The 26,611-nt window shown below is 40.5% G+C and overlaps 1 protein-coding gene across 2 annotated transcripts in view; it reads right to left on the bottom strand.

Moving 5' to 3' along the window:
* Plcb1 (phospholipase C, beta 1) overlaps positions 1-26,611 on the bottom strand; it is a 689,095-nt gene that overhangs the window by 637,758 nt on the left and 24,726 nt on the right. For both annotated transcript variants that reach the window (NM_019677.2, NM_001145830.1), the window contains exon 2: positions 23,823-23,900. In NM_019677.2, coding sequence (NP_062651.2) covers positions 23,823-23,900 — 78 coding nt within the window. The remainder of the gene's footprint in view (positions 1-23,822; positions 23,901-26,611) is intronic.

Raw genomic sequence — 26,611 nt, 5'->3', positions numbered from 1 at the left:
AAAATTGTACTTAACAGCTAAGAAATACATTTGTGAATTGTTCATTTCATTTAAACAATTTTGTGACTTGAACACAAATTTTGTTTCTGTTTTGAAAATGATGCTCTGAGAACTTTAAATGAGAGTCACATAGTTAAATGACAAACAAGGACTGAATCCCAGAAGAACATAGGGTTAACCACTCATCCTGCAGTAAATGAAACATAGTAACTGTCTATGTGTCTGTACGAGCAATGCACAGTGAGGTCAAAGGCCAGGAGCTAAGTGATACAGCCTCATCTTCCCTCATGGATATGGGCCAGGCTAATGGCCTTGTGCTTACTGCTAAAGTGATAAGTACTCATCTATAACAGGAGATTTAAGTCCTTTAAGACTTAGACTATTACTAATCTCATTCAGTGTGCTATGCACTTGACTAATATTTTTTTTTGTCTGTGGGAAGGGGAGATTATTATTTTTATTTGTTTCTTGTTCCAGACTTGTATGTTTTTCCTGAGATTTCTTACTTCTGCTTTAATTCCAATCATTGTGTTGTTATGATTATGATGGCTGCTTTAAAGTTCTCGTCAGATAACTCCAACATTTGATAAGTGAGTGGGCATCTGTCTTTTCTCTCTCAAGTCATAACGTTTCTAGCTTTAGATAATTTTCATTTGCTTCCTGTACCCTTCACATATTACACTGGATGATCTGGTATTCTCCTTAAGTCTTTCATTTCAGTAGATCATCATCCTGGCTCAGGTTTGTTATTTGAGTCTTAGTTGACCTTCCAAGAAACTTGAGTTTCAAAGCTTTTGGTCCTATATCTTGGTCCTCTTTGCCTACATGAAGCAGCTTGGCCACTCCCACAAGAACCTGTGTCCTCCCTGGGGCACAGGAGTGTATTTAGTCTGACCACCCCAGACATAAGGAGCCTCTGGCCTATAGGGAAAAACTGTTTTCTGGGCCAAGCGTTTGTTGAAGTAGAATGTTTCTCCTTAGTTGTGAGAGCCTAGTTCCTAGATACAGGCTCTCTTTCTCCAGGAAACTGTCAGGGAGGTTGGGCCTGAAAGACTAGAGAACTCCCATGTTGGGGTGCTTCTTATGGTAGGCTTCCTTTGGGATGTGACATCCAGTTGTCAGCTCCTCACTCACAATGTGCATTGTGCCTCTTTGGATGGCCACAGTACTGTCAAATGAGCTCCTCAGTGAGCCCTGCAGGTGGTGCTGGTCCATCATGATGACCCCAGAGGGCTAATTCCAAGATTCAAAGGAGCGAAGAGGTTCTCTGTGCCTTCTGCTGCAGCTAGGAAGGGGTGTGGAATATTGGAGATGTCTGGGTATGCTTCTCACTGGGGACACACTAGATGACTCCAGGTTGTTCCTCTATCTCTGAATGCTACAAACCAATGTGCCTCTTCTTGCCAACATCCAGGAAACCCTACCAACTTTCTTTTTATTCTTTTTAAATTTTTATTTCATTTTTAAAATTATTTTTAATTTTTATTACCAAATAAAGACAGAAATCATTATGGCATTTTCAATAACATTTATTTCAGTGCATTTTCTTTCTCCCTACCTCATCTTTACCCTCCTCTATTACCTGGTCTCCTTCCATCCTAGTCTAGTTTACTTGCATGTCTCCTACATTCTTCTCCCTACACTCTCTTCTCAACATCTCCTTTTATATCCCCTTATTCTCCTTTCTAGCTCTTATAACCTTTATCCACATCTATACCATTTACACACACACACACACACACACACACACACACACACACACAAAAGTACACACATACACACGCATACATGCATTCATGAAGTTAGGAACCAAACATAAGAGAGAATTCTGGAGTCTTCTGAGTCCATGCCCAGGATCCACAGGTACTTCATTCTTTCTAGTCTGGTCACTAAACTCAGCACAGAATAGAGAGATGAGTCTACACCATGCCGTTGAATGATCCTGTTTGTAAAATCCAAATCCATTCTGGTACACCTTTGTTGAAAACTTTATAATTCTTCAAATTTGATTCAGTGAAAGCCCAGCCCTTACCCTTTACCTGCTTAAACTTAATATATTCACTATCGTTTGTTCTTGCCTTCCTGTGTGCTCCCTAAGCTTACCTCCTGCTATGGCTTCCAGTCCCTGTTTGCTTTGGTCCAGACAACTGGGCTCTACTGTTCTTCAAACCCTCTCAGCTGTTGGAGTTAGGGTAGGACAGTGGTACAGTCCATGCCAGGACACATGTGGGACTGAGTACCATTCCTGGAACTGAGAAACCAAAACCAACCAAACAAACAAAAAAACCCAGAAGGACCCCAGTTTCACACTTGCTAACTCTCTGTTTGGAGCCTGCTTCCTCTAGATAGCCATAAGCACCATCACCCATGGCCTCTGCTCAGAGGTCAGCTCATCACAAATGTCTTCCCTGACCATGCATAACACAGCCCTTCTAGCTCCCTTTCTAGTTCGTCTCAAACACTCATGGCACTCCATAGCAGGCTGCCCACTCATTCTGTTTGCCTTGTGATGGCTGAGACACAAAATCGAGCACTGCCATTCAGTAGATGTTCAGAAGCTGTGAGTGACCTACAGCAAGCACATCCCAGCTCTAGACAGCCTGGATTAGCATGGGTAGCATAGGTACACCAAAGGTACACCAAACCGCTCCTTGAGGGAAAAACACACCTGCAGAGAAACCACCCTAGACTGTTAAAAGGCAGTAGCAGGTGGGGTAGTTCCCAGCCAGGTAAAGGTTCAAGGGCGACTTGACCTCTTTATGCAGTGTTTGCAAAATATATTGGGATGAAGAAATGTCCACTTTGCGGTTCACTACAGCTTTCTACTGGCAATGGAATATCTCCTCAGATGAACATCTTTTAGTAAAGAGAATTCAACAGTTGCTCTCCCTTTAAAAGACAAAGAGGTGTTCTTTAGATGGCCTGTATCTTCAGGTTTCAAAACTGCATGAATTATAATGAAAAACAAATTGAAAGGAACACACAGTGCATCCAACATGATAAACACTGATCACATATACTGTACAATTCATTTTCTCTCAACCATCCTTTATTTTTTTCTAATATGTGACATATGAGGCCAAGAGAGGTTGAGCCAAATGCCGCAAATGACACATCTCAGAAGTGACAGAGCCCGGGTTTTAGACATAGGCCTTAGAAACTTTACTTTCAGCTATGTTCTGCTACAAAAACAACCACACACCTAAATCAGTTTCTCTCCAAAGTGACAAAATGAATGAAACTCATGAATAAGATAATTAAAGTGCAGGAAGATAATGTCAACTGTCCTATCTCAAACCTTCGGCCTAAAGCTGACCATAAGTGACAGTCCTTGTTGCCCTCACAGAGGAGAGAGGAGAGTTAAGCTAAGAGAGACTCTTGGAAACCCCACGCCCTCTGTTGTCTATTACTTTCACAGTAAACACAGATGTTTCAGAGTGCAGCCACTGACATAAATAACAGCCTATGCACTCCTGTTTGCAACACCTGGGTGGGCCAGCTCTACCTCAGTGGTCAACACAGAACGATCAACCTAGAGAAAGTAACGATACTGCTCTTTCAGAATAGTAATATTTTGGACTTCACAAAGTAGCCTGTATTTGATCATTTCTGACCTGTAAAGATGGCAATTCCATACTGTCTCAACCTAACAAACTCGGGCCGTCTCTATTAACTTCCTATATAACCAGTCTTTTTGATTCAGAGTGTTTATGCTTATGTAAAGCTAGAAATTAAAGGTCACCTGAAATTTCTGTACACACTGTGTTTTTTTATGTGATATTCTATTCCAAGTTAAAATAAATAAATAAATAAATAAATAAATAAATAAAAGCAAGCTACTCCGCAGCCTATTGTCTTTAAACTTTTAATTTTCTGGTCTTGAAAGTTACAAGAAATGATATTGTTTTCCCTCCGTCTGACCATATAAATCTAAAACTTTAAATTTGATTTGAAATAAATCATTACAGGAGTTTCCTATCCCAATGTAACCACCTAGACCTTGAAAAAAGTGACTTATACCAAATCACTCATTCAATTCTTTTCCCTGTGTGCACCTGCTTTTAAATTTCATTACATGTGTTTTATAGGATCCAAATACGACTACCATAGACTGGCAATCTTCTAGGGAAAACACACAACCAGCAACACTCTTTATCCTGACAGCACCTGAAGCTCCTGACTAAATCGGAGCCGGCATCTCTATCTGTATATCTTATGAACAGCAGTGAGAAGCACCGGATAGGCACTTTAAAACCAAACTGGGATCAGCACATGGGTGCCCCACAGAACCCAGGGGCAACACTGTCAAGCCCACTAGAGGGATAAGTCAGTGCCTCTCAAAATTCCACATGAGTTTTAGAATACATTGAGAAGCCATTAATAATAGAAGAGTTGATTCCTACTTGCTAAATCAGTGCAGATGATCCCTAGAACCCAAGTGGAATGGTCACACTGGCCAGAAAAGGAACAAATCAGCGTCCTTCACTACTCTGCAGGATGTGTGCATAGACACCCACAGCAGCTAGCTGGAACACTGAAATTGACCTACAGAGGGACAAGATCAGTTCCACAAATTAATTGCCTCAAGCTATCTTAATTAATACCAGAATGGCATTCTTTCAATATGAAATACAAATACAATATGAAAGATTGGCGTCTGATATCCAAAGAGAGATGAGACTTGATGCCTGTTTTTAAGAGGTAGATAATTTCAGTCTATTAGGGCCATTGTGCCTGGAAACTCAGTTTAGATCAAACTACATTCCCCTCCTCAGGCTTCCATCCCTGAGCCTCAGTGGCTTAAGACCAAATAGTATTTTCATTCAGTCTTGTGTACTGAGTCCTATCTCACTTTGGGTTCCACGATGAGTATTCTGGAGTTCCTAGAATCTGAGTGGACCCGGGAAGGACCTATCATGAAATTAACAGAGCTGTTAATATACCCACAGTCTAACTGTGACGTTCCTTCAAAGTGCCAATGTGTCAATCAGATTAGGTACAAATGTAGGCTATGGGCCAAAAATATCTGGTCACCTCTTAGAATTCGATTTCACATTAATAAAATTTCTACTGACAGACACTAGCAGCTAGCTAATGGAGCTCTTGCCACATGTGGGCCAGGCATTTCACACGACTCCTAGGAAGGCAAGTGTTATTCCCATTGTACCGCACAGGAAACCAAAGCACAGATTGGTTAAGAGCCTTCTGCAGAGACACATACGGTGTTCAAGCCAGGGTTTGAACCAGGGTGCCCAGTCCATGATTTCACATGGGACACTGTACAAAAGAACAGTTACGGAGGCAGAGGCCATGACCTAATCCTGTACAGCGTAAAGTGAAGAGATGGAGATTAACTGAACTTTTCACGCTCAGTAGCTCCCTACCCAATATACATCCCCTAGATAAGGGCCTTCCTTCCCTCTCACTGCATGCCCTGTTGGCTCAGTTAGATATAAATGCGCTGATGGCTGCATCTTCACAGAGCATACTCAGCTCAAAAAAAAGATGAGCTCAGAGCAAGGACTGATCCTTTCGCACGCTTCACTGACAAAACCTACTGCTCTCACCCTCGATCAAATGGATGTGTTTCCCATCTCAGAAAAATGCTTGTGTGGCCCAGGCTACCAGAGGTGTGGAATGGTTTCTACCTCCACTGTGGGAATTTTCCCATAATCAGTTTTCGACAGTGCAGAGTCCTGAGGTTTAATTCCCATTTTCTCCCGCTTATTTTAAGAGTTTTGAGTAATTTCCACATTGGTAAAACAGACTTAAAAAAAGGAAGAATAGTGCACACTGGGGAAAAAACAAACAAACAAACAATACTTCCAAACCTTTGGAGGAGAGGACAAAGCAGGTGAAATGATGAGGTACAAGATGGGTAACAATTACAGGAGTCAGCTTTGTCTACTCCTCTGCTTTAGGCTCTGACAAGGTAGCAAGGTAAGCCTCAAACTCACAAAGCTCCTGCCGCCACCTCCTGAGTGCTGGGAGTTTATACTTCTAGCGTAGTCTGGTTTGTAACTAACCCTAAAAGCTCATGTTTTAAAGATTAGTTCCCTTCTCTATTCATCCATTATATGACTGGTGTTCCCTACCATGTAGGTTCACAGCTACCCAGCTCTCTGCCAGATGCCTAACAGCAAAGCATTTGCTTGATCATTGGATTGAATTTCTCAACTTCTCTGGAGCTATCCCAGACCTTCTCCCTCTGGAAGTTGATTGTCTCAGCTTTTGTTACAGTGACAGAAAGCTGACTAAAATAGTCTCATAAGTGATTTAACATTTCTCTGTCTTCTTACCCATGCCCCGCTCCACCTTAATCATCAATAGATCCGAGACACTGCCTAGTTTCCACAGTTGTCATAGGGGGGATGCTGGGTAAAAATGGAGCTTATTTCTCTACAACCCCAGAGGGGTCTTCTTGTTCCTTTGAGGGCATCAGACAAGTGTCAGAAGGCTGGGGTATGGACAGAGACTGTACCTCTCTGCTGTGGAAGAACTCTAAAGGAGTGTATACAAGTGAAACATTTACCTCGTTGGGGTATTACAATGTCTCAATGATTCAGATGAGGAAGGAAGCAACTGTACTCTCCTTGCTGAAAGAGCCCATTAAAATACAAAAGATACTCTACTGATCAGAGACAATTTTTAAAGGATGTTTCCAAATGTGACTTTGTAACTACTAGCAAAGCACTCCCCACAGTGTATCCATGCCTTTCGACAACACATCTTTGCAAGCCTTGTCATGAATACACGGCATCTACTACTTTCCTGTATGAATGACTTGTTTGACATCAAAAACCATTGAAGACTTGCTGGAATGACATTTCTATTTCTAGGGCCTTGAAGCATCTTCTCTCCCTGCAAGGGCAATGACCTACAAAAACAGGCTAGACTAGCCTATTGAAGGATTAGAGACCATGTGGGTCACACACCAATCAGTCACCTAACTGAAGCATTGGCCACAACACAAGGCTCTTTGGTAGAGCCACACATCTACAACAGGATATACGTAGAAGCTAGATGGAACCCAGAGGAATCCAAAAATGATCCACCCAAACCCACATCAGACTGTGAACCCATGCTGACCCCTACATGAATGAAAAGGTGCTGATCTGAGGCACTACATTTTAGGCCATTCTGCTACAGAGCAAACACTAATAACTTCCTTTGCTGTTGCTGTTGCTGCTGCTTTGTTTGTTTAGCTTTATTCTTTACAAATAACTACATCACAAAAATAAAAGAGAAACAGGAAATATCTCTTAGCAGACAACATAAACACTTAAAAGGAGTAACCAAGTATCACCTTCAATCCTTGTTAAAGCAGATTTATTTATATATCCAACTATAAATCTTCTAATACATCAACCTCAGCTAAATCACTTGGTTTACTTAGTTTTGAGAATGACAGTGTATGGCATTGCAAAGATACTTGGTTGGTATTTTAGAACTGTACATTTTGATTTTTCCGTATGTATGTGTACACGTATACATGTGCATGCCTGTGTGTATACATGCATGGTAGGTATAGAGGAAAACCCCAGCAAGCTTCCTGATCATGGCTTTAAAAACAAGTTCTCTCTCTAGCATAGGATTCACCAATTAGACTAGGCTGGCTTCCCAGTAAGCCACAAGGATACCGCTGTGATGCTGGAATCACAAAGCCACTCCATGATGCTCAAAACTTTTATGAAGGTTCTAAGGATAAACTCAGCTCCTCAAGCTTGTACGTTAGTGACTGGGTTATCTCTCCTCCGCCATACTGATCCTCAGTTCTATCAGAGGATAAAAATAAAGAAACTGAAGATAATAAATTCTAAAGCCCTGTCAAATTCCAAAATGAAGGGTTTGGGTATATTTTCTCTTTCCCTGACCCCACATAAACAAACACACATACTTCCTCCTTTTCAAATAACAGTCTCTGGGTACCAGCACTGTGCCAAGCATAGCCCTGAGCCATAGGAAGAACAGTATAGGGTACAGGCATTCATATGTGGCAGCAGTGTGCTAGGATTGTATTTGGAAGCTTATTCAATTGTACAAGGACCTCCCAAAATCCACACTTAGTCACCAGGCACTATGGCATGAATTCTCTCCCACTGGGGGTCAACAGCAGTCAATACAGGAACTGGATACTCAACTTTATAAAACTGTTTTACAGTCACTGAACCGTATGGCATAACAAGATGGAGGCCATTTAAACTGGAGACAATCCACTGCCTCGGCAGAGGGAAATTATTGAGAAGATGTCAAATGGAAAGTAACGTTCTCCACCATGGGGACTGGAACAAAGCCAGGACACTTAGTGTGACTGAAGGACAAAAAGCAAGGGGCCAGTGGCCCAACAGTGGTGGAGAAAAATGTGTCAAGCAAGGAAGACTTCAGCCTGGGAAAGGTGGAGCTGAGAATGCAGCAGGAGCAGGGCAGGCATGGAGCAAGGGAGGGTACAGTATGTATCTAAGAAATGCTTGGCCTCATGTATCTCAGGTGCAAGATATTGTTTGAGGAGATAAGGCGGAGGGCCATGTGTCCCGGTAGTGAATGAAGAGCAGATGTGGAGTCCCTGGACCGTGACTAAAGAAGGGGTGCTATTCAGCTCTAGGAAAGTTGACTGAGGTGGACAGCTAGGGAGGGAGAGAACCATTACAGGAAGGGATGGAAGTTAGCTCAACATTTCAAGGAAGATAGGGCAATCAGTATTGTAAGACACTGAGTTATCAAAAGGCACCTAAAACATTAAGGATGGGAAGTGGAGAAGGGATGGGGTCAGAGCCCAGATGAACATCGATTAAGGAACAGGTGAATGGAGAGAATCAGAACGAGATTGGTGAGAATGAAAAGACAGAAAAGGTGCATTTGTGAGGTCCTAGAGTGGGAACAGAGTTCTCTTGTACAGAAGAGGCACTCTGCAGTTAATAATGTACAGAGCCAGTTGTAGTGGAAATATTGATAGCTCAATGAACACAGGAAATAAACATTAGTGTAAATTCATTGAGAATCCAGGCTCCTGGACCAAGAAGACAGAGAGCACCTGGGAAGGGAGACACATAGGAGTAGAAGGAGATGGGGGTGACTCTGGGACTTAGAACCTGGAGGAGACGTCCCATTAAGTGTTCCCATTTCTCCAACCAAAGGTTGGAGGTCATATAAATGCTGAGGGAAGCAGCTGGCAGCTGAAGCAAGGAGACTAATGAATGAGTTACAAAAGGAACAAACCTGGGATTTGGACACTGACAGATGGGCCTTTTACTACCTAGTAATCTTTGACCTCAGACAAGCTACTGTACAACCTTCCTGAGTCTCAGCCATTTGGTATACACCTATTGAGAAATTACTGCATACTAGCAGTGTATAGAAATAGGTAATGGAAACTGGGTAACATCCTTGAATTCAAGGGCTTCGTCATCTAATGGCCAAGCAAAAGGGGATTAGACAGAATTAACACATCACAGAAAGTGTTAAGTTGAAAAGAATGATGGTGTGTTCCAATAGCACCAAAGAGAGACTCCACTCCAAACCAAAAGGTTTAGAAACAGCCTTCCAAGGAAAAACCTGACACAATTAGCTTGCATGAACTGAGTTAATTACCATATAAGCTAATTGGCGTAAAGTAAGGCTACCCCATGCACACAGCCATGTTCTTTGGAGCCACTAGCTATCAGAATTGAGCCTAACTACCTTTTTGTAGTAACTCAAAACTGACTAGGACACTTTTCTTCAGGATTCGTTTCCCCATTTGACTCTCAAAAGTAGTGTCTTGAACTATCCCCAAATCTTCTTCCATGGGAAATAAATAACAAAGGCTGGTCCCTCTATCAATACCTATACCCCACAATCTAACGAAAGAGGGATATTTTCATTTTCTGCAAGACCTTAGTAACACCTCACTACAAGGAAACTGTACACTGGCTCAGAAATGCCATCTCAAATCCATTTTCCACCCATCAATGACTAGTGAAATTTTCCACCATCATGGGAATGTTCCCTAAGAACATGAGTCCAGAGGTTGCTACAAAGCACTCGAGTGGGGCGGGCGCAGGGGAGTACTATGATAAAGGAAATGGATTGTAATTTAAAATAATTTTTAAATTTCATTAAAAAACCATGTGTACATAGGAAATATTGCATCAGACAGCACAATCCATTCACTGCTCACTATGATGAGCAGGAAGTGAAGTCAATTCTTGTGTTCCACAAAAGGAAGTCATTGTGCCTGGTGTCTGACTCTACCATTCATATTTCCTTCAGATTGATGGAGCAATTCAGCTAGAAATCCTTTGCCAAGGAGTCATATTTATAAATCTTACCTAGCCCAATGCCACGTGAAAGTCACTTTGGAGTAATAGCCCTTTAAAGTGGCACAGGACCCCAGGGCACACACACTTCAGATCCATATTTCAGAGAGAGGAGGGGAGGCTTAGAGAAACAAATGTTTTCTTTAAAACACTGAGGTGCAGGCCTGAAATATGCTGACCTTCAGCCATGTTTTCCACTGCGAAACTCAATCTTTATGCCACATATTCCGATGGCTCATTGAGACCAAATTAACAGCACTTGACTTGAAGTTTCATAGTCACTAATGTATTGAAGATTCCAAATAGGATATTGCCAGAGACCTGATGTTTATGCCTAATGAGTGTACAGGTTCTTGTAAATTAAGTAGGCTGGCCTGGTGGGAGCTGGCAGATTGGATGTCACATGTCCTGGCTGTGGCAGGCATCTGCTGCTTTGCTCTGACTAAATGTGGCTGTTGGGGCCCGTTGGACAGTATTTTTTTGTGATAGTTGTTTGAGAAATCTAGATCTACATATAAACTCCCTAGATTTTGAAATGTGAGAGCATTCTGCAGACTAAGCAGAATCTGTTTATGAATGTGCTCAACTGTAGTACCTTATAGCACACAGATATAGGAAGTTTGACTCACTGAAAACAAAGGCTTCAAAAGCAGTCGCTGCTGATAGTATTATTTACACACTCACACACACCCATTCACATCACTGACAGATCTCAGCTGCAGCTGTGAATGAGAGCTTTCTCGAAGCCTGGAATTGTCTTGACTTATGGTCCTGGAGCAAGAGAAGTTGGCACAAGAGCTGGGACAATACCCCCCCCCCCCAAAAGAGCTGCTCACTGGCTTCTGGGGTTTGGTGGGTAATTGCCACAGCTCCCTCTCCTCTGTGCTGTCTCCAGAGCTTCAAAGAGGAATGGAATCTCTCATGTACCGAACGGTGTATTTATTTAAGCACTTACCTCACATTAACTGCCTTTGTTTGCCTACCTCACGTCCCCACTGTGTGTCATATGTCAAAGGGTCACCCTGAATAAAGCTTGAGGCTGACAGCTGAAAGAATTCAGCCAATACCAAAGCTTCCTGCAGCTTTTTTTTTAACTTTTTGATTTCATCTCTCTCTTTAATTATAAACCAGGAAGGGCACAAGTCTATGAGAAAGTCATAACGTATCTAAGGTTGCATTCACTCTAGTGTTCTAATATCTCAGTATTCAAAATATAGTGCTGAAGCTGCTGTCCCCTTGCATAATGAAGCCATGCAAGAGGAACAAATGTTCGTCTAAAAATAGAATCCATTATGTATAGCAGCACAGTCATTAGCTTCTTAGTATCGCAACTAGTTCTGCCTCATAAAACTTTTCATTGACGCCTTCATTTCACACAGGTGCACTGCCTGCCACGGTACAATGCCATTTCCAGACCACAGACCCAAAGCAGAGTTCTACACCGTGCTGGACAGAAATCTCATGCAAAATCATTCTCATTCTGGTAACAACCCTTGCAGAAGGCAGAATGGAGACAAAGAATCCCTACGAGAGAAATGTGAATTTTGCTTTGCCCATGGGTACCATCTAAAGATGACTAAAAGGCAGGCTTCCTATCCCACGTGAAAATACCTGACTTTCCATGGTTTCTCTGGTTGGTGTATGTGGAAAGAAAGGGAAAATTCTTATAAACGGACAAGAAATGATACAATGCTGCAACTTAATAAGATGCTCTTGGTATTTGTAGATAAAACTTTAGTTATAAAATTAAATAATCATATATGTTTGGAGTTATCTTTTCTTTGGGCTGTTTTATTTTAAAACTTGTTTTGATGATTTGGTTTGGTTTAGTTTGGCTTGGTTTAGTTTGATATGATTTGGTTTTGGGATGCTAAATATTGACCAGAGCCTTGTAGATGCTAAGACATACTCTGTCACTGTTGCCACCTAAGCTCTTTAAAGCCACTCTTACTACACATTCCCTTCTTCAAAGGGGCAGCTAATTTAATTATGTCCCTTTACCTAGTAGAGAAGCTAGCTGATGGACACAGAGGAGGGCAGGCAGGCTTATATGGGGACATTTGGTAAGCACAGAACACCGGCACATTTTGGGGAGTGAGAAGCTAACATATTTTAATTAATTGAGATTCCACCTCACACCAGTCAGAATGGCTAAGATCAAAAATTCAGGTGACAGCAGATGCTGGCGTGGATGTGGAGAAAGAGGAACACTCCTCCATTGTTGGTGGGATTGCAGGCTTGTACAACCACTCTGGAAATCCGTCTGGCGGTTCCTCAGAAAATTGGACATAGTACTACCGGAGGATCCAGCAATACCTCTCCTGGGCATATATCCAGAAGATGCCCCAACTGGTAAGAAGGGCACATGCTCCACTATGTTCATAGCAGCCTTATTTATAATAGCCAGAAGCTGGAAAGAACCCAGATGCCCCTCAACAGAGGAATGGATACAGAAAATGTGGTACATCTACACAATGGAGTACTACTCAGCTATTAAAAAGAATGAATTTATGAAATTCCTAGCCAAATGGATGGACCTGGAGGGCATCATCCTGAGTGAGGTAACACATTCACAAAGGAACTCACACAATATGTACTCACTGATAAGTGGATATTAGCCCAAAACCTAGGATACCCAAGATATAAGATACAATTTCCTAAACACATGAAACTCAAGAAAAATGAAGACTGAAGTGTGGACACTATGCCCCTCCTTAGAAGTGGGAACAAAACACCCTTGGAAGGAGTTACAGAGACAAAGTTTGGAGCTGAGATGAAAGGATGGACCATGTAGAGACTGCCATATCCAGGGATCCACCCCATAATCAGCATCCAAACGCTGACACCATTGCATACACTAGCAAGATTTTGCTGAAAGGACCCAGATGTAGCTGTCTCTTGTGAGACTATGCCGGGGCCTAGCAAACACAGAAGTGGATGCTCACAGTCAGCTAATGGATGGATCACAAGGCCCCCAATGGAGGAGCTAGAGAAAGTACCCAAGGAGCTAAAGGGATCTGCAACCCTATAGGTGGATCAACATTATGAACTAACCAGTACCCCGGAGCTCTTGACTCTAGCTGCATATGTATCAAAAGATGGCCTAGTCGTCCATCACTGGAAAGAGAGGCCCATTGGACACGCAAACTTTATATGCCCCAGAACAGGGGAACGCCAGGGCCAAAAAGGGGGAGTGGGCGGGTAGGGGAGTGGGGGTGGGTGGGTATGGGGGACTTTTGGTATAGCATTGGAAATGTAAATGAGCTAAATACCTAATAAAAAATGGAAAGAAAAAAAAATATAACAAGAAGTGCTATTCTGGTTCAGTCTTGAATATTAAGAAACATTCTACAACTGCCAGTAATTTCCTACCTTACTAGATACAGTTTAAGGAATATCATCCAATCATATTCAAATAATTCAGAATTGTGTCAGAACTATGGGTGATTGTTCATGGCGGGTGTTGTTCCTGATGAAGAGCAGGTCACGGCACAGGCTGCCAGAACCACGTGTACGCAGCCTCTAAGTTTCATGAATTCCTTGGTGATGCTCACCTGGGCTGCATGATACAAACAAATGAGGAAATTTTTAAAAATAAAGTTCACCCCCACATAGCAGCCCAGTAGAGCAGAATTGTTGTGTTAGGGGAGGGAGTGTGGAGCAAAGCACAGTACTATTTGTAGCTTCTCCAATGGTTTCTATTGTGCAGCCAGGTTGGGCATCCTTCTTCATACTCTGCTTCTTCTCGGACAATGTATTGTGCCTATTAAGACTCCTTATTCAAACAAATCTGAGGAGAAAAGTCCTTCAGATAAACAATCTAACACATTAATCAGCTTCTTGAAAATATAAAATGTTAAAATCTAGGCCATATGGCCAGACGGCCCTGTCATGATTCTATTTCTGACATGGGTCAACCACATAACCAAAGGTCAGTACATTACTTCTGAGTGCACTTAAATTGACTTGCTTATAAATGATGATAATTATAGCACTGACCTGCACAGGCTTATGGACATGATTACACAGTTATACATTATTATAACACAGTGACATAGTTTGTAAAGTTTTTATATTAATATATATAAACAATATATATTATATATAAGATGTTTGTATATAATATACAAACACTATATTACATGAAATAACATATTGTATAGTAGTATATATATGGTACATGTTTTATTTATAATGTACAAACATCACAATATATATTAGAACACATAATGATACATTGTATAGTAGTATATGTATATTGCAGTACATAGTATATGTATGTATTTGTGCATACATGCATATCATAAAAGTTCACTGGAGCACAATATGCACTCTCTGTATGCCATAAATATTTACTATTATGCTGTATATTTATTTAAATATATAACAACATAAACAATACATTTATATACTGTATGTATACCTCTCCTATCTTTTTCTTTATTATTTTGCATATGGAAAATATCACAGGTGTATTTGTTGTTAGTTATGCTACTGGTAAGACTAACACTAAAGAAAAGATACAAGAAAATAAACATACTAAGAAGAAACATTTCCCCAGACTTGAATTTGTACGTGGATAACAGCTTCTCAATAAACTGCTCAAATGTTGCTTTTTTTCCCTTTTTAAATTATTTAAATAAAGGAAACAATAATAAAATATGACATATGGAACCAAATAGTTACGTTACTTTCTTTGGTCTTGTTTGTGTGGTGATAAATGCTTTCAAAATGAGGATCTAAATTTAGTTTCACCAAAATACAAAGAGAACTGTGTCCTGTTTATTAAGTATAGAGAGAGCTTGGTAGAAGCCCATGTGTAGGGTCAAACAAGTTGCCTTGGCAAGAAAATGAACCATGAAAGAACCAAGACCATTCACTGTCTCTGAGACATCTGCGGCTCAAGCAAGCTGGCACAATAAGGTCAATGGCTGTCTGCATAAAAGGAACTAAAACCATAAACAACATACAAATGTATTTCCTCCACACATTCTTCCAATTCCACAGTTCAAATCATGTTTCTACCAGAAAGGATTGAAGCCCCTCCGAATAGCTTCATAGTGTGGGAAATAGCCCATTCTACTTCGAAGACATGTATCTTGCTATTGCTGCTCCCACACAGACACACAGTGATGGCGAAACAACAAAGAAACTGTTAGGATGACATTTCACCATAACTACAGTGACATTAAAATACACTTCAAGAAACTGTACTTGATCAGAAATTCTACCAAAATGTCATGAATCACCAGCCACCAAGGATACATGAAAAACTCCATTCTAATACTATGTACACTTAAGTTGTGTCTACAAACACTAAGCCTCACTCACACCTGACTCCCCTGCACTAGCCAGCATTTATTGTAATGAAAACCAAAGGGAAGTCCTGGCAGTGAAAAGACAGTGTTGATAGAAATGGAACCTAATGAGAAATTCAACTGATAAGCAAGACAAATGCCTGTTTCTAGCAATCCCATAGTGCTTTGCTTGTGCTCAGAAACACTAGAATCCTAACTTCTAAGGATCAACTCGGTGTGGGTAAGAAACAATGCCTGGGACCAGTATAACTGTGATAATCCCAAAATGATTATCTTAGGGAAAAGACATAGGCAACTGTGCAGCATCAGAGTCTCCTAGAGGATAATAATACCATTTTCTCTTATCAAAGACCTTTAAATCATCTTAAAGCGTATTCCATAAGATGCTTCAAATCCCCTATGGTCTAAAAAACTTTCACCTATGATGGAGTATTTATTAGTGAATATCCTCAGAGGAAACGTCTTTCTGGCAATAAATCCCTTCTTTCGCCTTCCATGGCTCTGTTTCCAAAACATTATGAAATACATAAACAAACATCTTGTTTGCCCAACAAGCCCCAAGCTTCAGTGCTCTAGATCAAAAGAGCACAATAATCCTGAATAGAAAGCAGGTCACTTTTAGCAAGAAGAAAAACGGGAATAAAAATGCAAACGTACATAAATGGTCACTTGGCTTTCAAAGCCGCACATTTATGGCCCCTAAAAATGCATTAGGAACAACTGGGTAGTCAGAGATTGTTTATAACAAAAGTCACCACAAAGGACTGGGTGTTCACAAAGAAGTAGGCATGATGTTATTGTTTACAGTGAACCTTCATCCTTATCCTAACTTAGCAATGCTTTCTTACAGATGAACAAAGCAGGGCAGAAACAGATAGTCATCTAAGACCTGAGGTGACTTATTAAACATAAGACATCAGACACTGAACCCGAAGGCAGGCACATCTGCCATGACTATATAAATTAGTTCTGTTTCAGGGAAACCAGCCCTGGCTTAAAGTAGTGGCTCTTAATGAAAGAATAGGTATTCTTATAGGTTTATCATGCTGATTCAAGACACATCTACACTAACCTATTTAGTATTACATATACATAATAAGACAACCCCAAACAAAGATTACAGTGAAAACAGATGACTTTAGAAGTGGTTCTAGGATACAGCAGGGGTGAGAAAGGGAGATAGAAAGAGAAGAAAGCCATATTTTTTTTTCAAACCAGTTAACAAGTGAGTGGGTTTCATTTTATAGGAGCACTTTAGGAATTCACAGCCAGCATGCACCTCTCAGTTTTCCAGCCTAAAGAGCTGGTATTGATATGATACGTACCCATCAGATCAGACCCTAAGACCAGAATACACTGGATGTGAGGTGATTTCTAACAGCTGGAGATAAAAAGCAAAAAGTTTCCGATGCTGGGTAGACACTGGAACACAGCTGGGGGTCCTATGGAGAGGCAAGGAGCAGGTGGCACCTGTGGGACTGCTTCCATCTGTCTCACTGACAGTGGAGATGGGAAGGCAGAGCAGGGAGAGAGAAAAGCAATGATATCATTCAGTCTGCAGTGGCCCAGGAAGAGTGGCTGCACTGACAAAGCTGCACCACATCAGTTGTGCTGGGTGCTAAAGTGACGTCATTTATTCTTTCAGCCTCTTGGAAAAGTCAACGGAAGTGAGCAACCCTCAACCTTAACTTGTAACTGCATCTTTATGTTCAAGCACGCTGTCATTTCTGGAGTACTACAGGGAAGAAAGATCAGAAATGATGTTCCTGGAATGCACTAGTCACATGTCTACCAAAGAGGAAGCCCACTGCCAAGTCGCTCATCTTAAAACATGGGCCCACCATTCTTTTTTTTTTAAATATTTTTTCTTATTACATATTTTCCTCAATTACATTTAGAATGCTATCCCAAAAGTCCCCCATAATTTGCAAAACACATGAAACTGAAGAAGAACGAAGACCAAAGTGTGGACACTTTGCCCCTTCTTAGAATTGGAAACAATCACCCATGGAAGGAGTTACAGAGACAAAGTTTGGAGCTGAGACAAAAGGATGGACCATCTAGAGACTGCCATATCCAGAGATCCATCCCATAATTAGCCTCCAAACGATGACACCATTGCATACACTAGCAAGATTTTGCTGCAAGGGCCCACCATTCTTTATGGAAGCCAGAATGGTTTTTTTCATAGGAAATCACATGATTCTTTTTTGTGAGGTTTATGATTCATCATCCAAAATATTTCTTAGCTCTGGACTTCTGTTTTAAAAATATCACCGTGGCTTATGTAAATATTTAACTTTTAAACTTTTCATTTGAACTCTGTATAGAAATCTCAGATTACAAGAGAAGGGTATCTACCGCTGACATTTACAGAAACATCAGACATCAGCACTTGGGCCGAGGGGCCCACAGGCTGCCTCACACAAAGTCCTAGAGGAGGAGAGAGTGGCAGATGGATCAGGGAGCAGAGTCAATCCTTCCTATGCTGTTTCCCAGAAATGAGTGAACATGAAAGTAGAAATGTATGCCTGTAATCTAAATTACATGCAAACAGAAGGGGTGGTGCCTGCTCAACCAGAAAGTGCCAAAGGCAGAAGGTAACTAGGAATAAAGTAGGTAATGACAACCATGAAGCCCACAGGCACAGACATTTCAAGCTATTCAAGTCAGTTGAGATAATGGAGCATCAGGTCAGTACAATGCCTTTGCAGTCCCGTGGACCCTCAACCTCTATGCCAAAAAGAAGATCCCACAGCAAATGGTGCTATAGGGTGCTACCCACTGGCTACGACTAGAAAGTGTAGGGAACCACCAACTCATAGGACAACCTACTAGAAGAAATCAAATTATGAACCCCATCTCATGCCATTCATCAGTATCCATTACATGTGTGCTCCAAACCTCAAGTAACAGTAATGATAGCAATAAGGATGATGAGTCAGGAAAAAAAAGAAACAAAAGTTGAAATGTGACTCCATCAGACTTTCAGATTTCAAGCCATCTTTCGCCATGCATGAATTAGATGCTGGGGAATTCAAGACAAGCCACAGACAGAAGAATTTATTTTCAAGATTCACTCTGCAGCTAGAACCCAAGAAGTAACAACACAAGAGCAGGGGATGTGGTAAATAACCCAGAACAGAAATGGCCAATAATGACCGAAAAGATGCTCAGTTTCCTGGCAAATCAGTAAGGGCAGATTAAAACGTAGATAGATACAACAGTTGCATCAGTCAGGCAAAAGTTGAATGTTTCCTAACAGTGTTGACTGAGGCATAAGAACCGTTTCTCTCACATAACATTATGTAGGTACAGCCAAAGACTAAAATTAAAGTCATGTTTGGCTTTCACACAGCAATGGTATTTGTATTTCCCTTAGAGAATCTATAACATGTATACCCAAAGACAGAACATCAGGCTGGCCATTACTCTGTGTTGTAGGAGGTTTGGTGTTGCCCCAAGTTAGATAGAAACACCAAGAATCCTTCAATGGAAACTTCATTATCATTAAATAAAAATTTGCAATTCAATATGAGGACACATCTGTACAAGTTAAAAGGATGGGGTAGGTTCATACATGAACATCTGTAACATTCAGAGAAGTCAAAGACAGTGTTTAAAATAGCAGGAATGATATAATAACAAGATACAATTGGATTCAAACAAAACAAAATGCAATATTTACATAGTTATGTGCTTCAGATTCATGAAAGAAACCCAGAAATAAACCATAAAGATGGTACTCACTCCTGGATGGAAAACACACACAGAGAGAGCGAGAGCGAGAGTGAGAGCGAGAGAGAGAAAGAGACAGAGAGACGGAGACAGGGAGACAGAGACAGAGAGACAGAAAGAAACAGAGAGACAGAGAATGCACTAGGATTGGGGTTATCAAATAATGTTGGAGATATTTATACTGCTTTAACATCTTACTAGAGGGAAACTATTTATGTATTATCTGCAGTTTAAAAAGATCTGTATCAAAATATAGTAGTACAGAGTCCTTCACCAAACAAAAATTTTCCCTCTCATTCCATTTTCAATCTTATATACTTGTCTTCCTTTCCCCAGGGCTCTTCGTTTAGGGAAAGAAGGAAGGATTTATTGAAGTTTCTTGAGCTTCTCAGATCTGAACTAAACTGGTTTTATTTTTACACAAAACTTGGCACAGAAACAGGGCTTGAAACTGCAAGACAATGTTCTCCTGTCTCACATTTGGGCAGGAGTTTGTGGGTTCCTCTGTGTTGAGCCTTTTCTCAGATCCTCATAGAGACTTGGATTCCTTGCCTAGCACTCCCCGTTATGGCTTCTGGTATCCATGTGGCATAGTCTAATGAAGGCAACCTTTTTGGCACTTGGGATGGAAAAGAACTTCTTCTCACCCATGACTTATAAATAAATGCATCCTTCTTACATACTCCACACTTATACCAGAAAAGCCACTATGCTTAAAATAAAATAATCATATTCAGTAACTCATTTCTGCTAATTATATTCAATATTCTTTACAGAACCGACAGTCAGTAGAAAAATTGTCAAAATAAGTCCAGCAGCAGAACAAAAGTATGAACATTTATCTCTAGAAGTGATATTCACGTTCATCTGCTTGCACCAAGCCAAACATCCTGCCAGTGTTTCGCTACACACATTTCAGCTCTCTAAAAGGGACTTGCCAGTTCTGGTGTTGAATTCTGAAGTCTCTCATCTGTGCTCTCTGTCTTCTTTGTCACCTGTCATTTCTACGGTGACAAGTCAAGGCAGCGGTTGGTGAGGCAGCACTGCAAGGTCTACAGAGAGGAAGCCAGGAGCTTGAAATCAGGACAGGTGAAAGGCAGGATACAGCCATGCCCGGAAATGGACATACGTTAGACACCATGAATGGGAAGGGCTCCGTTCAGAGCCAGATGAGCCAAGCTCTGACAACAAAGCTCTTTTGAGTGGCTCTCTAACCACTCGTCTTACCTGTGAGTACAGGAAGTTTCCAGCAATTACTCATCAAGGAGCTTCCACAAGAACTTCATGCATCAAAGGCAGAGCATGCTGAGGGGCAGCTCAGAAAGAGGAGGTGTCTTATGTTAAATACCACTGTAAGCTTCCCAATCACGGAAAACAAATGTGGAGACTCAAATGGTAACCTTGAAAGACTTACATTGCGCTCTCTGAGGTCTCTATAAGCCAGAGGGCGCGTTCCGAATACTAACCACCAGGAAAACAAACTACTTTGAACAACGGGTCCTGCACGGAGCGTGTGCTGGCACCACTCAACCCGGTTCCTGTAAAGAAGCCCATGCACAACCTCGACTAAAATGCTGGCATGCTGCCCTCTGTTTGTGTGCACAGTTTGTCCAGCCTGCATGGATTCTAATGCATTGTTTACAGTCGTCCAAGACCAAAAAGTGGATACATCACTTGATCTGGTTCCAAGGCTGGGCTTAAAGCCAGAAAGAAAATGACAAACTTGAAAATGTGGTAAGTTTCTTTTATTATTATTTTCTTGAATCCGCTCATCTGTTCAAGTTTAAAATATATGACCATTGACTAAAAAAATAAAGCCCTAAACAGATAAATGACTGAGGAATGACTGAAAGATCTAAGAAGTTAAAGAGTAAATTTACCATTTCTTGACTAAGATTAATATCCATAAGAAGAAAAGCAATAAAGAAACAATCACTCCCCCCTTCCCACCATAATTTGCTCCCATTAGTTATATGACCAAGAAGGAAAGACTAGTATAAAACACTTAAAGCCATTTTCTCCACTGAAAACACTATACATTTATATACATATATACACATATGTATTATGTATACATGTATATGTATGTGTGTATATCTATACATAGACACACACACACACACACAGGATCAAAACATTGATCTCTCAAAACAATAGAGATCCATCAAAGAGCCTTTGGTCTCCTTCTCCTCTTTAAGCAAAGAAACATTTATGATTAGTCTTCCAGAGAAGCTTAACTGAGTTGCTGTGAATTATTTAAAATCCCCAAAATATCTTCTGGTGCTTTTATGGAAATTTGATTTACAAGTTGAAAAAATCAAACTGACAGTTTGGTCTCTTGTACAAGTACCCAACCTTTAGAAATGCTCTAGGCATTATAAATAAATCTTTCACAAATATAGCTGTGACTGTTCCAAAAATAGTTCTTAGGAGTGAAAAAAAAATCTTTGAAGCCATTGTTTTACATATAACAGCAGGAAACCAAACAGAATATTGAAGACAATGTGATTAACACACCCAGTAACAAACAAGAACAATAAATATGAGATCTTACCCACATATAATTCCTGACCCGGGTGTAAATTCTATAGTTTCCTCCCACATCTATGGTAATAGACGCTTCCAGAACAAACACACATCATGGTTAGATATACTCCACACACCATTACAATAGAGTTTGCTTTTTAAGATGGTGAGCTGGCCCTTTCAGGGCTGACCTGAAGGCCAGATAATAATTTTTCAGCATAGAAAAGTTCCTGAGAGGATCCACAATTCTGAGGAGTTACAACATGTACACACAAGTGTGAAGGGCTGCCCAAGACAAGGCCTAAGATTAATTATCCAAGGACTTTGGATATCTGGAATCTACCACTGTAGAGAGAATCTCTTGTGTACTGTATGGAAATTTCACCTGTCAATAGAAAGCTGATAGCCTGTTATCTGAGGCAGGAAATAGGAGGTGGGAATTCTGGGAGGGAGAGAGGAATTCTGAGATAAGAGTCTGGTGTGGAAAGAAATGTGCCCCAAACTCTGAGGAGACAGACATATAAAACTGAGGCGAGGTTACCAGCCGCATGGCACTCACAGAGCAGAATGAATGGGTTAATTAAATGGCAAGCTATTCAGAGATAAAGCAAAAGCTTGTAGCCTGGACATTTATTCATAAATAATAAGCATCAGAGTCATTATTTTGGGAACTAGGGCGTGGGTAGAAAAGCCCACAGTTACATAACATGGGCTTCAAAACTAATATTTGAACCACACTGTACAGTAATTGGCGAGCCCCTATCTGTTCTAATACTATTCTATTAGTTTTGCTTCCCTATTGGCTTCTAAATGTATTCTGTGATCTCAAAACAATAATGACAACAAACTACCTCTTCAGATGTCAGAAATTAGAAGATGAAAATATTCTATGTGCTGGGCCTCTTAGGTGCCAGCGACTCTTGAAAACATAACCACTTCTAAGGAATATTCTTGTCTAACTCCCCATTAAACCTCAAATAAATCTTATGGTTTGCAGACAGTTTTTAATAATTCAGTACAGGATTGTCAACTGGCTTTATAAGAATTGAGCTACTGAATTCTTAGTATTGTGGGCAGAAACCTAAATGTGGGAAGTTTCTTGAAAACTCAATAAAAAGTAGCTTTAATTTTTTAACACTGTTCCAGTTTTACTCTCTGTTGCTGTGATAAACAGGATCAAAAGCAGCTTGGGTGATGGCTTGTTTGGCTCATGGTTTACAATATATAACCAGGTATAACCCAGGCAGGAACTCAAGGAAGAAATCTGGAATCAGAAACTAAAGCAGAGTCCACAGAGAAACACTATACACTGGCTTGATCCCAGGTTCATGTTCGACTACCTTTCTTATAGGCCTGCCGACCTGCCAAGGAATGGTACTGTCCACAGCAGGCCTGACTCTCCTACATCAATTGTAAGTCATAAGAATCCCATATATGTCTACAATGAAGGAGACAATTCCTCATCTAAGGTTCCCTCTCTCCAGATGTGACAAATTGACAACCACAATTTGCCATCACAAACATTAATGAACTATCAGGGCCATATCAGATTACTACCGGGAGAACTGTTCATTATAGCACAGGGAGAAATGAGAAGGAATGAATGTTCAACCTTTGGTCATTAAAATCATAGAGAATTTTCTCACTGACTTTCTTCATTCTGCATTGAAAGGGATTTAAATCGATGAAGGTCCAAAAATCATGTTCACCACCAAATACAATCCACAAGTCCAACAGAAAACAATAATAATTATTTTAGGATCTAGTGACTCCAGCATTTCACACAAGCATCTTTGAAAAGTCCTAAGGCCCTTAGCCTGAGTCTCTGGAAGTAGAATCAATAAATAATACTGCAAAAGTTCATCTGTGAAATGGAAAGACATACATAAGGTAAACTGTGTAAGAGACCAACAGGATAATGTGAAAAAGACATCTTATCTCTTACCTTATTCTGGTCTGTCCAGTAAAAGAAAAATCCCTGAGGATCAGTCCTCAAAATAATTGGAGTAACAATAGTGGAGTCCTGGAAAAGGAAAGAAAGCATGCACATCAATCCATGCCCCTTTGGGACGTTTCTAAGAACCAACAACTCTTAAGTGACTCTTCAATGTTATCAATTATTAAGAAAAATTTAAAGCAAAGTAGTCAGTCATTTTAAACTTCATAGAATTATTCATCATACACCTGAAGCAATGACTCATGTCTACACAAACACCAGGACCTGGGTTCAAATCCCTAGAACCTACATGAAGGCAAGTATGGTAATAGACAGTTTAATGCTAGCATCCTTAAGGCAATATGTGAGGTACAGACAAGAAAATCCCCAGAAACCCCTGGGCTAGCAAGCCTGGTATAAACATCGGTAAACAACAAAAAGATGTTGTTCCAAAGATGGTAGAAAGTTAGGACTTTCCAATGCTATTCTCTGATCTCCACACACGCACCATAGGACATGCAAACCCTTGCACACACATCATCGTATGCACATACATATACCTAAAGGTTATCAGACACAGAACTGACAGAGTTAAGCAATAATAAGAACATCTCTATTTAACTGGAAAAGGAAGATAGTAATGCATGCATTTATTAAGACACAATTTTCAAGACACTGGCATACTTTCTGTTAGAAATCTATATTTAGATTTCCAAATAATGTTAACACTAGCTATCATCACATATTTCATATAATTAAGGTTAATTAAAATCCATGCTTGAGGATAATATTTTAAATTACATTTGCTCCATAAATGATTTTTAATTGTACCAAAGAGAGTAAGCATAGCTTTTGGGCATTATTGTTTCCAAGGTAACAGTAAATAAGGCCATCTTTCAAATACTTGGAAAGGTGCATAGGAAATTATTGCAGGTTTAAATTCCACATACTAATCTAAAACATCATAGACAAATAGTACTATGAATTTCAGGCACGAGTCTATGAAGCTCAGTTGCATGCATTGTGCTATAAAAGCAAACAATGTTGAGATGTGTTCTGTTTTTCTGGCAATATTCAAAAACTTACTTCTTGTACGCACGTGCGCGCGCACACACACAAACACACAAACACATCAAACACGGTTTTATAAATTTCAAGTAAAACTACATCATTTGCTCTTTGCTTTCCTTCCTTCAACTCCTTCCCTGTCTCCTCATTCCAGACTCTCCTGATTCAGGCCCATGGCCTCTTTCCCATGATTTGATACGCATATGTGCACATACACATACAGCACCTGCTGAGTCCATGTACTGTGACTTCTGGGTATGTGGTTCCAGGGCTGACCACTTGGTATTAGATACCCAAGCAAGTGGCTCATCACTTGGGAAGACTAATTCTGCCTCTCTCAGCAGCCATTAGGGCACCACCATTCTTTATTGAGGGGTGGGATCCTATGAGACCTCCCCACCCCACATGAGCATATTTAGGGTTGAAGTACTCTACTCAGGCCTTGGCTGAAAATACAGTTTCCCATTTTTTTCTGTTGCTCTTTTAAGATCATAATTACATGATTTCCTTTCCTCCCCTCCATATTCCCTTCCCTTCTCTATCTCAAATTCAAGTACTCTTTTTTCATTAATTGTTGTTACATGCATATGTTTATATACATGAACATATATAACCCTAAATATAACCTGCGTAGTCTAAATAATGTTACTCAGATGTATAGTTTCAGGGCTGACTATTTGGTATTGGGTAACCGTCGTGCTCTCCTGACCTCTCCCTCTCCCTCAGTCCCTTAGTTGTCTGCAGTTCTTTGTGTAGGACTGGAGTGACTTCACTGCCAATTTTGTTGGTGGTGCTTATTTAAGACTGTATTTAATTATACTTGTAATATTTCACCCTTTCCTTACTTTCCTCCCAAGCTCTCCATATACCTTGTCCCACTCCCTTTCCAATGTCTAACCTCTTTCTTCAAAGTTGTTATTACAGATGTTATTACTGTGTATGCATATATATTACTAAATATAGCCTATTGAGTCCATATGTTTCTTGTATATATACGGTTAGGGCTGACTGCCTGGCACTATACAACCAACTAGTGCACTTCTCTTTGGGATGAACACCTCTGGGACTCCTCAGCTGCCTATAATTCTTTCTAGAGTATTGAGACCTCATGGCCTTTTTTCCCACCCAGTTTATTCATTTTTTCCATCCCTGTTCAGCTCATATCTGGATGGTTTTGTGAAAACATGGTTATTGGAGAAGAATCTACAAGCACTAATCTACTAAGCCAGCACAATCCCTAACAATGTATAAACATTTGTCCTTCTACCCACAGATAAATGTAGACTTCTCCAGTCTTCAAGGACACTGCTCTTTGCCACAGACAGAGACCATTACAGAAAACCACAACAAATCAACAAAGAGTGAGCTCCAGCCCAGTCCCAATCAATATGTCGACAAAACCTTCCTATATGTTAAGGTTCAGGGATCATTGCAGAAGACCGGAGGAAAGATTGTAAGAGCCAGAGGATCAGAGAGTGTGTTGTGAGGTCATCTCTCCTAGAGCTGGAGAGATAATCCACTCATTAAAGGCGTGGCTCACAACCAAAACAATAGATTGTCTCTCCTAGTGACATCAGAAGCTGTACCCACAAAGTCCCACTAGCCACTTTTTCCCTTTATTGAAAATAAGATTTTTTTTCTTAAATAATATAACCTGATTACAGTTTCCACCCCACCTCTACCCCTCCAACCTCCCATCCCATCTAGAGCCACTTGGTTTCTGTTTCTTG

The sequence above is a fragment of the Mus musculus genome, chromosome 2, assembly GCF_000001635.26.
Source record: "Mus musculus strain C57BL/6J chromosome 2, GRCm38.p6 C57BL/6J".
Lineage (NCBI taxonomy): Eukaryota > Metazoa > Chordata > Mammalia > Rodentia > Muridae > Mus > Mus musculus.
This window is presented reverse-complemented; position numbering and strand designations above follow the sequence as displayed.